The following is a 13,514-nucleotide window of genomic DNA, read 5'->3' on the forward strand; positions in this document are numbered from 1 at the left end:
CCAAAAAACCTACTTAATTTTTACGTGTGTAGTTATAAGCCACTCTAAAACCACCACGAGAGAGAGAGAGTGTGTTTTAGCAGACTACTGTTAGGGGGATGTTGTCCCGCAAAAGGCCTTCATCGTCTCCTTCTCGGAGAAGCGCACAGAAGGCAAAGGCTGTGCAGGTGCTTCGTACAGCATATGGTGACGTGGGATTCCCTGCTTCGATTATAGACCTCATCGCCCAGCACGTTTCCGGTGAGGCATCTGCTTCTGTTGCACATCCTCCTCCCCCTGTTGCAGATCCTACTGTTGCAGACCCTCTGCCTATGCCCGGCGCAGCACTTGGAAGCAGTATCAATTTCAGGAACGCCCCAGATTCCTTGCATATCGGGTCCCTCTCGGTGCGAGGCCTCCAATTCCTCTTGTCCTTGTACATGAGAGTTTCTCTAGGTTTGCTCTCGACCTTGAGTGTAACAATGCTGAGCTGTCGGAAGACGACTATGCAATGGCCAATGATGTATATGAGATGTTCACGGAAGGGTTTGATGATGAAGTGCAGCAGATGAACGAAGGAAAGCTCTCAAGGCTTTTCGAGTCATACTTGGGTGCAGGGCCTTTCAGGCAGTACAAATCTACAAAGATGGATGGGCTAATGATTATAACATTCACAGATCAACCCTCTCACATAGTTTTTGAGGATAGAACGGATGATGGTTGTAATGGATATTTTGAGGGCCTGGAGATTAGTAGACGGCTCTTCCATGCAATGAGAAACAGGTCACATGGCATATTGGTGCTGAGGGCATGCCCGTATATAATAATCATCGCACTTGTTATGGATAGGAAGGAGAATGTACTGTTGTCGGAGCCTCTGGCACATGCCCCTTTTTGGGGGCGAGAGTACCAAACAGTGCTACAAGGAGCTAAGGCCATGAGGGCGCTGAGAAATTTCTCGCAGAACTATGTTCCTCAGCCAAATATTGATGTGTCTCGTCCTTTCCCTATTGCAGCATGGCAGAATGCCCTCAGCACCAATATGCCATGTGACCTGTTTCTCTTCCATGCAATGAGAAACAGGTCACATGGCATATTGGTGCTGAGGGCATGCCCGTATATAATAATCATCGCACTTGTTATGGATAGGAAGGAGAATGTACTGTTGTCGGAGCCTCTGGCACATGCCCCTTTTTGGGGGCGAGAGTACCAAACAGTGCTACAAGGAGCTAAGGCCATGAGGGCGCTGAGAAATTTCTCGCAGAACTATGTTCCTCAGCCAAATATTGATGTGTCTCGTCCTTTCCCTATTGCAGCATGGCAGAATGTGCGTTCTCTCAATGAAAGTGGTTTGGTTTTCTGTGGCACCTCTGAAGGGCAGTGTAAGGTTGCTAAGTTCACTGAGCACTATTCATGCGAAGCCAGAGAACTTGGCACCTGAGCTTCTTGAGTGCAGGAATCTTGGCGCTGGGTGGAAATTCGTCACCATGGAGTACCTTTCAAAAGATGCAGGCTGGCATTCTGTTGCAAACGAACCTCCTGATGATAAACTGCGAGAGCTCTTAACAGCGAATCTGGAGAAGGGGCATGGGACTGGGTATGTCCATGGTGATTTCAGGCCTCCTAACCTCCTCATCAATGATGACAAAGAAATCCAGGTTATTGATTTTGAATGGTCAGGCCGTGAAGATGAAGCGCACTACCCAATGAAACTGAATCCAAAACTGCAGTGGGAACCCGCCGCATGCAGAGGTGCGAAGCTAAGAAAGATTCATGATGTATGGCAAGTTAACAACTTCAGTGTGGATCCTGGAGCTTCTACTTCAAGATCTACCTAAGTGTGGTTGCATGTAAAACTCCTGGTACTGTCTTGACAGAACCTTTACATTTTTGGCTGTGAGTGCTGCTTTTTTGGCACTAAGCATTTGTTTCCTATACGATTATTCAAGCAAGCACAATTTTGTCTTCCATAATAGGAGGGGATGTAAGAAGCTTCCACCAAGAATACCCCTTTTTATAGGCAAATGAAAATGAGGAAAGCAGGGAGCTTACCAGTGATAATGCGCATGTACACATTGCAAGACATAATCCTCCCCTTTTAATGAAGTAAGGGGCTGGCTACAAAATTTTGGTTTAGGTAAATATGTGCAGCACTTTGATTGATTTAGAAGTTATTCCTTTGTTGACAATTGATGATCGTAAAGAGATGGGGATCGCTGCAGTTGGTTCCTGCAGAAAACTGTTTTATGCCATTTAACAGCTTGAAAAGTGCTTCCTAAGTAAACTTGAAATTTCAGCTTCATGTTTTGTTGTTTATGTATGGACTTTGAATGCTGTTATGTTGATGTTTTATATTGATTATTAGTTGTAATATTATCTGACTTTTAAATAATGTTTTTCTTTTGTGTCATGGCTGTGTAGGAATTGTTTTAGTTGCAACTGTGTTTGAGTTGAAAAAAGGATGAACTGTGAATACTAGTTGGTCAGGCCCGTTTTCTGTATAGTATATCTGATGAATGGATAGATCAATTGTTCATGCTTCTGGCCCTTCTTTCATGCTCAACATTATCACGACTAGAATATTAGATGTATGTTGATATTAGATGCATGTTGTATTTAAAGTCTTGCATTTGTGTAGTTGAAAGGGTGCACTATGTGTTAGTGTCCATCTCTACTGTCTAGATATGTGTGTGAAGTTTTTTAGATGGCAAGCCTTTTTGATGTTCATGCATGATAGTTCCAAGGTGGGCAAATGGCATTGTATAAGTTTTGAGCAGCACTCACACTTCTACTCGACCTTATGCTCTAAGTTCGTGGTTGTTGGGTGCGGATCTAAGGGTAAATGGACCAATTTTGCAGCGTCACAAAAATCTCTCAGAGATTGTCATATCGCCTAGCATCCTGGTTGCTCTGCAATGCCAGTCTTATTCACGGAGGAGTGGAGGTGCAAAATTGGTTGTTTTTCCAATTGTAGGCTTCGCCAGTATCTAGATGCATTATCTTGTTTGGACTCGTATGCCTATAAAGAGGGGAATGAATGTTTGGCTTGTTATGTGAACGAGTGCTTTAACATAGGCACCTGCCTCATCCCTCAAGAGCACATTCATGTGATATTCCTCATCCCTCAAGAGCACATTCATGTGATATGCCTCATTCAGCATATCACATGCCTAAGGAAACACACCCACCTTTTAATTGACCTGATACATATCACACTGGGACAGCTTCGTACAGCAGTTATTTTTATCTGCAAAGAGTGCTGGTATCTGATTGATAGCTAAATTGTATCTATGATCTATTATTTGGTAGATATCACAAGTTGTTGAAAGTAGGATCTAAATACAGATAGTTTAAACAACAGGGTTGTGCTGTATCTCATTGGGTATGTTGGGCACATTGGTTTCTAAATAATTTCCCCTGTTCAATATTGTATAGGAAGGATTGCAATGCCTTGTGTTGAGCCAGTGGTTCTCCCATGGCTTTTTATAATAGAACAAGTGCAGTAGCTTTTGATCTTCTTCTCGGTGGACTTGAGAGCCAATGCTGCAAGTGAGTATTCTGTTTTGAGGGACACGGGGTTGAAAGAAGGAAGGAAACGATCAAAGCCCTTCCGTCCACTTGATGGTTCTGGTTTTGGAGATTTGCCAGGCAACTGTTGTGGGCCTGTGGATGCAGGACACACCATGCACAGTTTGAAGTGTGAAGTCATGTTGTATCGTTATCATGTTTGTATGATCAGCAGTTATGTGGCATGCTTGTGACTTTGAAGGCCTGTGTTTTCACACTCTTCTGATGTGCTGTTTTGATATGTTGGTGCTATTTTATTTAGTTAATGTCTTCTACTTTTCTGGCACATTGATCGCCTTTTCGAGGAAGGTGGAGTCTAGAATCTGATTGCGGCTGCTATTGAAGTCAAAGCATTTATTTGCCAAGATGTTTTTGGACTGTTCATGCGGTTGCCGTCATCCAGGTGTTTTTGGACTGTTCATGCGCTTGCTGTCATCCAGGTATTTTGGTCAAAAAAGATTTGGCTGAGTCATGGGCTGTGGGTGTTTTCGTAGTACGTCTTCGTTTAACAACTGTGCATGCACATGCATATGATGTGGAGCTAACATGCTGGTTGGTAACATGGGTTGGGATTCGGGACGGGAATATGCTGCCATCCCCCACCATCCCCAGGTCGGAAAATAGTCATCCCGTGTGACTATGGGAACATGAGTCACCATCCCCACCATCCCCAGGTCTGAAAATAGCCACCCATATGACTATGGTGTGCATTTACACTTCTGAACGGTGCTTGCTCATTAATATGATGCTGAAATGCAGGCTGTTATGGTGCTAATATTCTAAGTGGATGGTTTGATTGATGTCTTTTTGATATGACAAACTTGCTTCACCATCGACCATATGTTGGCTGTTGCAATAAGAATTGCCTTTAGAAGTCTTCAGTTGTGGATATAGAACTTAGCTGTGGACTTACCTTGGATATAGAACTTAGCTGTGGACTTACCTTGATTCGGTCAAACAGGGAGGCTTAGCCTTTTTTGTGCACCCAACCATATATATACTTCTAGTTTATGTAATCGCCGAACTCACAACACCCCCACAAGGCACACCCATTTGAATGCAGCTGTCTAGCATGTAGTTGGCATCATTGGCATAAAACATTAGTCCTTACTTGAGGCCATCTTACCTATCATTGGCACAGTGACACATGTGACAACGGTTGTGCTTACGAACTTGAGCCGTAGTGCTTGAGTTGTGAGGCTATTTTATGTTTTACTTATGAGCTTTGGAGATGATTCTATGTTTGTATCCAAAGAATTTAATCTGACCCTTTTCTTGGAAAGGAAAGTGAGCTTGGTGGCTTTCTTTGTTATGTCCTTTTCTTTACTTTTGAGTAACACTACAGGCCTATAGAACTTGGCAACTAGACAATTTGTCATGATCATTTTGTTGTGGTTTCTATCCAATGGGGATTAGATATATCACAATTTCAGAAATGTGGTAATGGTGTTGAGTGGCCATCCCGACTTTGAAGTGGATTTTCATTCAAGTCTAATTAGTGCAATTAGCATCAATGTAATTAGGGTAGGGTTAATCACCTTGATTTATATGTTGCATTCACTAGGTTAGGGTTAAGTGGAAGTAGGGGATGTGTGACACTTTGCCTTGGATGACCTCTCACTATACATTTTGGCACGCTTTTCACAATGAATGGGCCAAGGATTATGCACTTTAATGTGCACGCATAGGAGCAAACCATTTTCAAGAATTCAAATGGCCATTGTTCTATCTTCTTTTCGTGATATGTTGCAAGATTTTGTTCTTTTTTCAAAAAGTTTTGATGATTGTTTGATGGGTGGTTGAGAGTACCTAGTCCAAAGTATGTGGATAGGATGTTTGCTTAAGACGTGATTGAACGAAACTTGCCATGACCATGATACAGACTATATCCTTTTCGACGTAGTTTGATAGTTGATTTCAATAAACCAAGGTGCACCACCAAGAGAGCAAGGGCTTCCATCAATGAGCCAGTGCTAGCCTCAAATTCTTGGAGAAAGAACTTCATTGTCCAAGCATATCGACTTCTCTCTCACAAGAAAGAAAGAGGACAAAAAGAAAGATATAAACATTGTCATGTGACTGATGCAGTAGAGAACGGCTTTTGGGACCAAATACTCTCAATAAGAAGCCTCCTGCATTTTAGTAGAAGGCCCCTTTTTTGGTATAACTCCTCATTTTCTTGCCTTTTGGGCCAGCTAACATCCATCCAAAGTAGGTGGAAATGGTAAACATTAAACCATTATAGACATGTACAAGCAATGCTGACCCTGTTTGCTGCATGGAAAGGTCCACATCCATGATGGGCTTATCATACCAAAGTAATCATTCATGTATACAATATAATCAATATACGAAAGTAAATAACATAAAAGATGCAATACTACAGAACCCGTGCCCACAAGCCCTCCTACTATTGCATGCTGTCTGCAATCTTGTCCCCCATCCTTCCCACATAAACATCATTAGCATTTCATCATAAACCATAAAAACACCTTTCACATCATGTCCAATTGACACACATTGAGTCCGCCTCGTATTGTGGAAAAAAACATGTTTTGGGGGAAGAGGTTGGCTACCTGAATCACTCATGCTAAAATATCAAAATAGGGAGTAAAACCATCCTAATTGACCGTCTAAAACCAAGAAACACATAGGTTGGTCATGTTCATAGTGTGGGTTGTCACCTGTGAAGTCCCACTAGCCTATGGAGCCAAACCACTCTGCTGCAGAAAATTTGAAATATCTTCTAAATGGTGCAAAATTAGCCCAAGGCCATCTCATAAGAAAATATTCTACATAAAATTTTGATATCTCAAGGTAAAGATCACTCCTATCAAATTTTGTATGAGAAAGTTCTGGGCTGTGTACAAAAGCAGCAGAATGTAGACCACCAACGGAAAGGAGAGTTTTGTATGAGGAAGTTCTGGGCTATGTACAAAAGTATGTACAAAAGTAGCAAAATGTAGACAGCACACTCTATATATAGCTCCAACATATACCAGCACACTCTATATATAGCTCCAACATATGTAACCAGAATATAAATTGCATGAAAGTGAAAGCATCGGCCCCTCATAACCAAGGGTCCTACCTACACAAGTCATGGCGAGATAACTCTGTTAGTCACATGTGCTTTTTTTTTTTTGATAGTGGTCCATTCCAAGGAGTTCAAGGCTATGGCTCCATGGTATCTAAGCATCACAAATCCTACCAAAAACATCGCAAGGCAACAGACACCACATTCCATTGTTTTTGTCTATGTTTCTGTGTTTTAGGTTTGTTTATGTTGGACTAAATGGAAATGTAATGGCACAAATGAATTCTAGCACACTCCTTGATGTTAGAAAGAGGAATGCAGTTAGTAAAAACTCAGACATGCACAGATCCTCAACACTTGGCATACTCCATCAACATATTTTATGCAAAGCCTTCACCTCAAAAGATTTCCACTATGTAGAAAAAACAACAAGAATCTGAGGTGTGATCATGCGGCAAAATAGAACAATGAAAATCACTCTCAACAAAAAAGAGAAAGAATTGAATACACCTGTTTTTGAAAGCTCGAAGATGTAAATTTTTGCCCTTGCGATCATAGTGAGAATTCACCTTCTTGCACACACGGACAATTGCTTGTTGCAGTCCCCCCTTCTTGTCGAATGTCTAGCCTATTAAAAGTAGTGAAAGGGGGGCAAAAAATGCCGTTGAAACTAGAAAAGCAAAAAAAAAAAACAAAAACCAAAAAAGTGGGTGGTGCCTAACATCACTAGATTTAGCCAAGGGAAAAAAACCCAAAAGGGAAAAAATCACCTTAGCTTATGCTCTTATTCAAAGTGTGTCTGTCTATTCTGGGAATGGAATTTCATTTTCATTCACATCCATTCCTACATGGTTATATTATCATCAACAATCTCTGGTTCCATAGTCAAACCTGTACAAAAACCTTCCTGTGGTGTAAAGAAGTGCTTCATCACTAAAATAAGGCATTGGCTCTATGGGAAGGTTAAGCAGACAATGCTGATTTTGGAATTGCTAAATATAGGTACTTATAGTGATCCAAAATTGACACGTTGCGGGCTGGGGGAAGAAGGGCTTGCAAGATAGGTGGTCTCAAGTCATTTATGCAAGTATCCCTCCATTGTTCTGCTTGAATCTCCTTAGGTAATCTATGTTGATTTGGTCCTCGCTCTGGTACTCTCACATAAAGAGGGTTATGGCATTGGGGTGTAATTCCCACAATTTGTTTTCATGATTGTTTGATGGGAGTCCAAAGTATGTGGATAGGATGTTTGCTTAAGACGTGATTGAACGAAACTTGCCATGACCATGATACAGACTATATCCTTTTCGACTTAGTTTGATAGTTGATTTCAATAAACCAAGGTGCACCACCAAGAGAGCGAGGGCTTCCATCAATGAGCCAGTGCTAGCCTCAAATTTTTGGAGAAAGAACTTCATTGTCCAAGCATATCGACTTCTCTCTCACAAGAAAATGGCATTGTCCTTTGCATCTTAATGAATTTTCTCTTATCTATGTGCAAGCGATAGAAATGTGTTATGCTAAACATGACTCAAAACACCTACAATGTATTATTTCATACGTATCATCATCATGCAATGCTTGATCCAAAGAATTTTTGGGAAAAAAAAAACAAATAATCATGCATGCGATGAAACCAAACAAAATGCACGTGCACGCGCATCTAACCCCATGACAATTTTATGAATCTCTTCAGTTGTTGAGAAAACTATGCTCAGCTAAATTCATCTGTAAACTCGGAAGAAGTAACATGCAAATCAAGATAAACATCATTCCCCCCCCCCTGTGATTGTTTGCATTGTCCTTATATCGCTAGCATGCTAGTTTGCATAGCTAAGTATTTGTTGGTAAAACTTTTTATAATAATATATGAATACAATTTTCATGTGTAATAGATAAACAATGTCGATCACACGAATGAACAAACATTGTCATGTGGCTGATGCAGTAGAGAACGGCTTTTGGGACCAAATACTCTCAATAAGAGAAGCCTCCTGCATTTTAGTAGAAGGCCCCTTTTTTGGTATAACTCCTCATTTTCTTGCCTTTTGGGCCAGCTAACATCCATCCAAAGTAGGTGGAAATGGTAAACATTAAACCATCATAGACATGTACAAGCAATGCTGACCCTGTTTGCTGCATGGAAAGGTCCACATCCATGATGGGCTTATCATACCAAAGTAATCATTCATGTATACAATATAATCAATATACGAAAGTAAATTAACATAAAAGATGAACCCGTGCCCACAAGCTATTGCACGCTGTCTGCAATCTTGTCCCCCATCCTTCCCACATAAACATCATTAGCATTTCATCATAAACCATAAAAACACCTTTCACGTCATGTCCAATTGACACACATTGAGTCCGCCTCGTACTGTGGAAGAGGTTGGCTACCTGAATCACTCATGCTAAAACATCAAAATAGGGAGTAAAACCATCCTAATTGACCCTCTAAAACCAAGAAACACATAGGTTGGTCATGTTCATAGTGTGGGTTGTCACCTGTGTAGTCCCACTAGCCTATGGAGCCAAACCACTCTGCTCTGCAGAAAAATTGAAATATCTTCTAAACGATGCAAAATTAGCCCAAGGCCATCTCATAAGAAAATATTCTACATAAAATTTTGATCATCTCAAGGTAAAGATCACTCCTATCAGATTTTGTGTATGAGAAAGTTCTAGGCTGTGTACAAAAGCAGCAGAATGTAGACCACCAACGGAAAGGAGAGTTTTGTATGAGGAAGTTCTGGGCTATGTACAAAAGTAGCAAAATGTAGACAGCACACTCTATATATAGCTCCAACATATGTAACCAGAATATAAATTGCATGAAAGTGAAAGCATCGGCCCCTCATAACCAAGGGTCCTACCTACACAAGTCATGGCGAGATAACTCTGTTAGTCACATGTGCTTCTTCTTTTTTTGATAGTGGTCCATTCCAAGGAGTTCAAGGCTATGGCTCCATGGTATCTAAGCATCACAAAATCCTACCAAAAACATCGCAAGGCAACAGACACCACATACCATTGTTTTTGTCTATGTTTCTGTGTTTTAGGTTTGTTTATGTTGGACTAAATGGAAATGTAATGGCACAAATGAATTCTAGCACACTCCTTGATGTTAGAAAGAGGAATGCAGTTAGTAAAAACTCAGACATGCACAAATCCTCAGCACTTGGCATACTCCATCAACATATTTCATGCAAAGCCTTCACCTCAAAAGATTTCCACTATGTAGAAAAAACAACTAGTACTAGAACCCAATTTTTTTGACACACAATAAAACTAAAACAAGAATCTGAGGTGTGATCATGCGGCAAAATAGAACAATGAAAATCACTCTCAACAAAAGAGAAAGAATTGAATACACCTGTTTTTGAAAGCTCGAAGATGTAAATTTTTGCCCTTGCGATCATAGTGAGAATTCACCTTCTTGCACACACGGACAATTGCTTGTTGTAGTCCCCCCTTCTTGTCGAATGTCTAGCCTATTAAAAGTAGTGAAAGGGGGCCGTTGAAACTAGAAAAGAAAAACAAACAAAAACCAAAAAAAGTGGGTGGTGCCTAACATCACTAGATTTAGCCAAGGAAAAAAAACCCAAAAGGAAAAAAATCACCTTAGCTTATGCTCTTATTCAAAGTGTCTGTCTATTCTGGGAATGGAATTTCATTTTCATTCACATCCATTCCTACATTGGTTATCATCAAGTGGTTATCATCAACAATCTCTGGTTCCATAGTCAAACCTGTACAAAAACCTTCCTGTGGTGTAGATGGTAATGGAAGAAGTGCTTCATCACTAAAATAAGGCATTGGCTATATGGGAAGGTTAAGCAGACAATGCTGATTTTGGAATTGCTAAATATAGGTACTCATAGTGATCCAAAATTGACACGTTGCGGGCTGGGGGAAGAAGGGCTTGCAAGATAGGTGGTCTCAAGTCATTTATGCAAGTATCCCTCCATTGTTCTGCTTGAATCTCCTTAGGTAATCTATGTTGATTTGGTCCTCGCTCTGGTACTCTCACATAAAGAGGGTTATGGCATTGGGGTGTAATTCCCACAATTTGTTTCATTAAGCCCATGCCATATCGTCGAAAGTAAGTGTGGCACATAGCCAACAAATGTGTGAAGGTTCCCCTAGTACTAGTAATGACACTCTTGACAATGTGAAAATGGATGATGCTATTGATAGAACAAAGTGACAAAGTGATGCCCACAACAAATTTCACCTAGGGGAGCATAAAAGTACCTAGAATGAGTTTGAAAAGGAGGAGCACTATAACCCCTGTGATGTTTAGGTTGAGTACTATCAGGGTCAATGCATGGTGGACATGTATCTTGCCAAGTATCCATTAGGAGGTATTTGGGCGTAGAACAATGAAATTTAGAAACTTCAAGCTTTGTACACTCATATCCATCAATACAATCCCTATAAAAAACAATGGAGATAAGATCATTCCCTTCCCCAAAAAAAAACACAATCCTGTAAAGGCATAAGGAACCAAATTAGTAGAAGTGAGACTATTCAAACACCGATCTACCAAAGAGCTTCAATTGTAGTGCTAATGCCTTATCTTTGGTTTTGGGAATTCACGAGGTGATAAGGATAGCAATTGACGAGGAATTTGAGCAAGATAAGAGGATTTAGGCAATGAAGTGCCAGAATCTATGCCCAAAGAAGACTCATGTAAAGTTGGATTTTTCTTAGGTACACAAGTTGATGGTGGAAGTGTGTAACAAGGAGCAGTTGGGATAACTGGTGGTTCAAGACATGTTTGGGGAAGGTCAACACAAGGAGATTTGTAGGTGCCATCACCAAGGATTTTATATTCACGTGATCACAAGATTTTTTTTGTTAATAACACTTGTGAACATGTTATTCACATGTTCACATGTTTTCATGTTCTCAAAATAGAAGGTCACCACAGTGACCTGGTAACCTGCCGAAGCCCGCCGGGCTTTTTGTTTTCCCGACGGGCCCGTCGGGTAAATCCATTTTCCCGGTGGAAAAAAAAGTTTAAAAAAAATGGTCAAAATATTTTCATGTTCACAGTCATTCCTACCATTTTTGGGCCTTCTGGACTCATTTATGATGTCAAAAGTTCAAAATTCTTTGTACAAAAAAAGTTATCTCTAAATTTATCGCCTTAAGCTCGATTACCATCAATTAGATCTTATTATACTTCCAATTGAGTCTAATTGACATCAATTAATATCCAATTGAGTCCAATTGGTATCAATTAAGTCTAATTGGGTGTCAATTGATCGATTGGGCTCAATTGACATCAATTGACACCCCATTGAACTCAATTGGGCTTAATTGGACTTAATTGGATTCAATCAATTGACACCCAATTGGACACAATTGGACTTAATTGGACTCAATTGACATCGATTAACACCCAATTGATGTCAATTGAGCTCAATTGACATCAATCCTAGTCAATTGATATCCAATTGATGCCAATTGAGCCGAATTGATACCAATTGCACTCAATTGGCACCCAATTGATGTCAATTGAGTCCTCAATTAACATCAATTAACACCCAATTGAGTCCAATTGACATCAACTAATACCCAATTGAGTCAAATTGATATCAATTAAGTATAATTGGGTGTTAATTGATCAATTCGGCTCAACTGATATCAATTGAGTCCAAGTGACACCCAATTGATATCCATTGCATCCAATTGGGCTCAATTGACATCAATTCACACTTAATTAATGTCAATTGAGTCCAATCACGTTCAATTCACACCCAATTGATGTCAATTGGGCTCAATTGACACCCAATTAACTCGGCCCAATTGATATCAATTGAGTTTAATTCAAACCCAATTGAGTCTAATTACATCTAATTAGACTCAATTGACATCAATTAACACCCAATTGATGTCAATTAAACTTAATTAACATCAATTAACACCCAATTGATGTCAATTCAGCTCAATTGACATCAATCATAGTTAATTGACACCCAATTGACGTTAATTGAGATAAATTAGGCTTAATTGACATTAATTGCACTCAATTGGCACCCAATTGATGTCAATTGAGACTCAATTAACATCAATTAACATCCAATTGAGTTCAATTGACATCAATTAATACCCAATTGAGTCAAATTGATATTAATTAAGTTTAATTAGGTGTCAATTGATCAATTGGGCTCAATTGATATCAATTGACATCCAAGTGGACTCAATTAACATCCAATTGAGTTCAATTGACATCAATTAATACCCAATTGAGACTCAATTAACATCAATTAACATCCAATTGAGTCAAATTGATATTAATTAAGTCTAATTAGGTGTCAATTGATCAATTGGGCTCAATTGATATCAATTGACATCCAAGTGGACTCAATTGACATCAATTGGGTGCCAATTGAGTCCAATTGACACCAAATTGATATCAATTGCATCCAAGTGGGGTCAATTGACATCAATTCGCACCTAATTGATGTTAATTGAGTCCAATTAGGTTCAATTTACACCCAATTGATGTGAATTGGGCTCAATTGACACCCAATTGATATCAATTTGGCTTAATTGACACCTAATTGATATTAATTGGACTCGATTGACATTAATTAACACCCAATTGATGTCAATTGAGCTAAATTGACATCAATTGTAGTCAATTGATACCCAATTGATGTCAATTAAGCTAAATTGGGCTTAATGGACATCAATTACACTCAATTAGCACCTAATTGATGTCAATTGAGTCTAATTGAGCTCAATTAACATCAATTAGCACCCAATTGAGTCCATTAATGGAGCCAAACCACTCTGCTCTGCAGAAAAATTGAAATATCTTCTAAATGGTGCAAAATTAGCCCAAGGCCATCTCATAAGAAAATATTCTACATAAAATTTTGATCATCTCAAGGTAAAGATCACTCCTATCAGATTT

General features: G+C 39.6%; 1 protein-coding gene across 1 annotated transcript; it reads left to right on the forward strand.

Annotated features, from left to right (window-relative positions):
• Window positions 1-1,047: 1,047 nt before the first annotated feature.
• Window positions 1,048-2,282, forward strand: LOC147618604 (uncharacterized). Its single transcript, XM_086773624.1, has one exon. The coding sequence runs from the start codon at window positions 1,248-1,250 to the stop codon at window positions 1,815-1,817; it is 570 nt and encodes a 189-aa protein (XP_086629750.1). The 5' UTR covers window positions 1,048-1,247; the 3' UTR covers window positions 1,818-2,282.
• The last annotated feature ends 11,232 nt before the right edge of the window (window positions 2,283-13,514 follow it).

Source organism: Cibotium barometz, chromosome 34 (assembly GCF_041138505.1).
Source record: "Cibotium barometz isolate CiBa-2024 chromosome 34, ASM4113850v1, whole genome shotgun sequence".
Taxonomy (NCBI): Eukaryota; Viridiplantae; Streptophyta; class Polypodiopsida; order Cyatheales; family Cibotiaceae; genus Cibotium; species Cibotium barometz.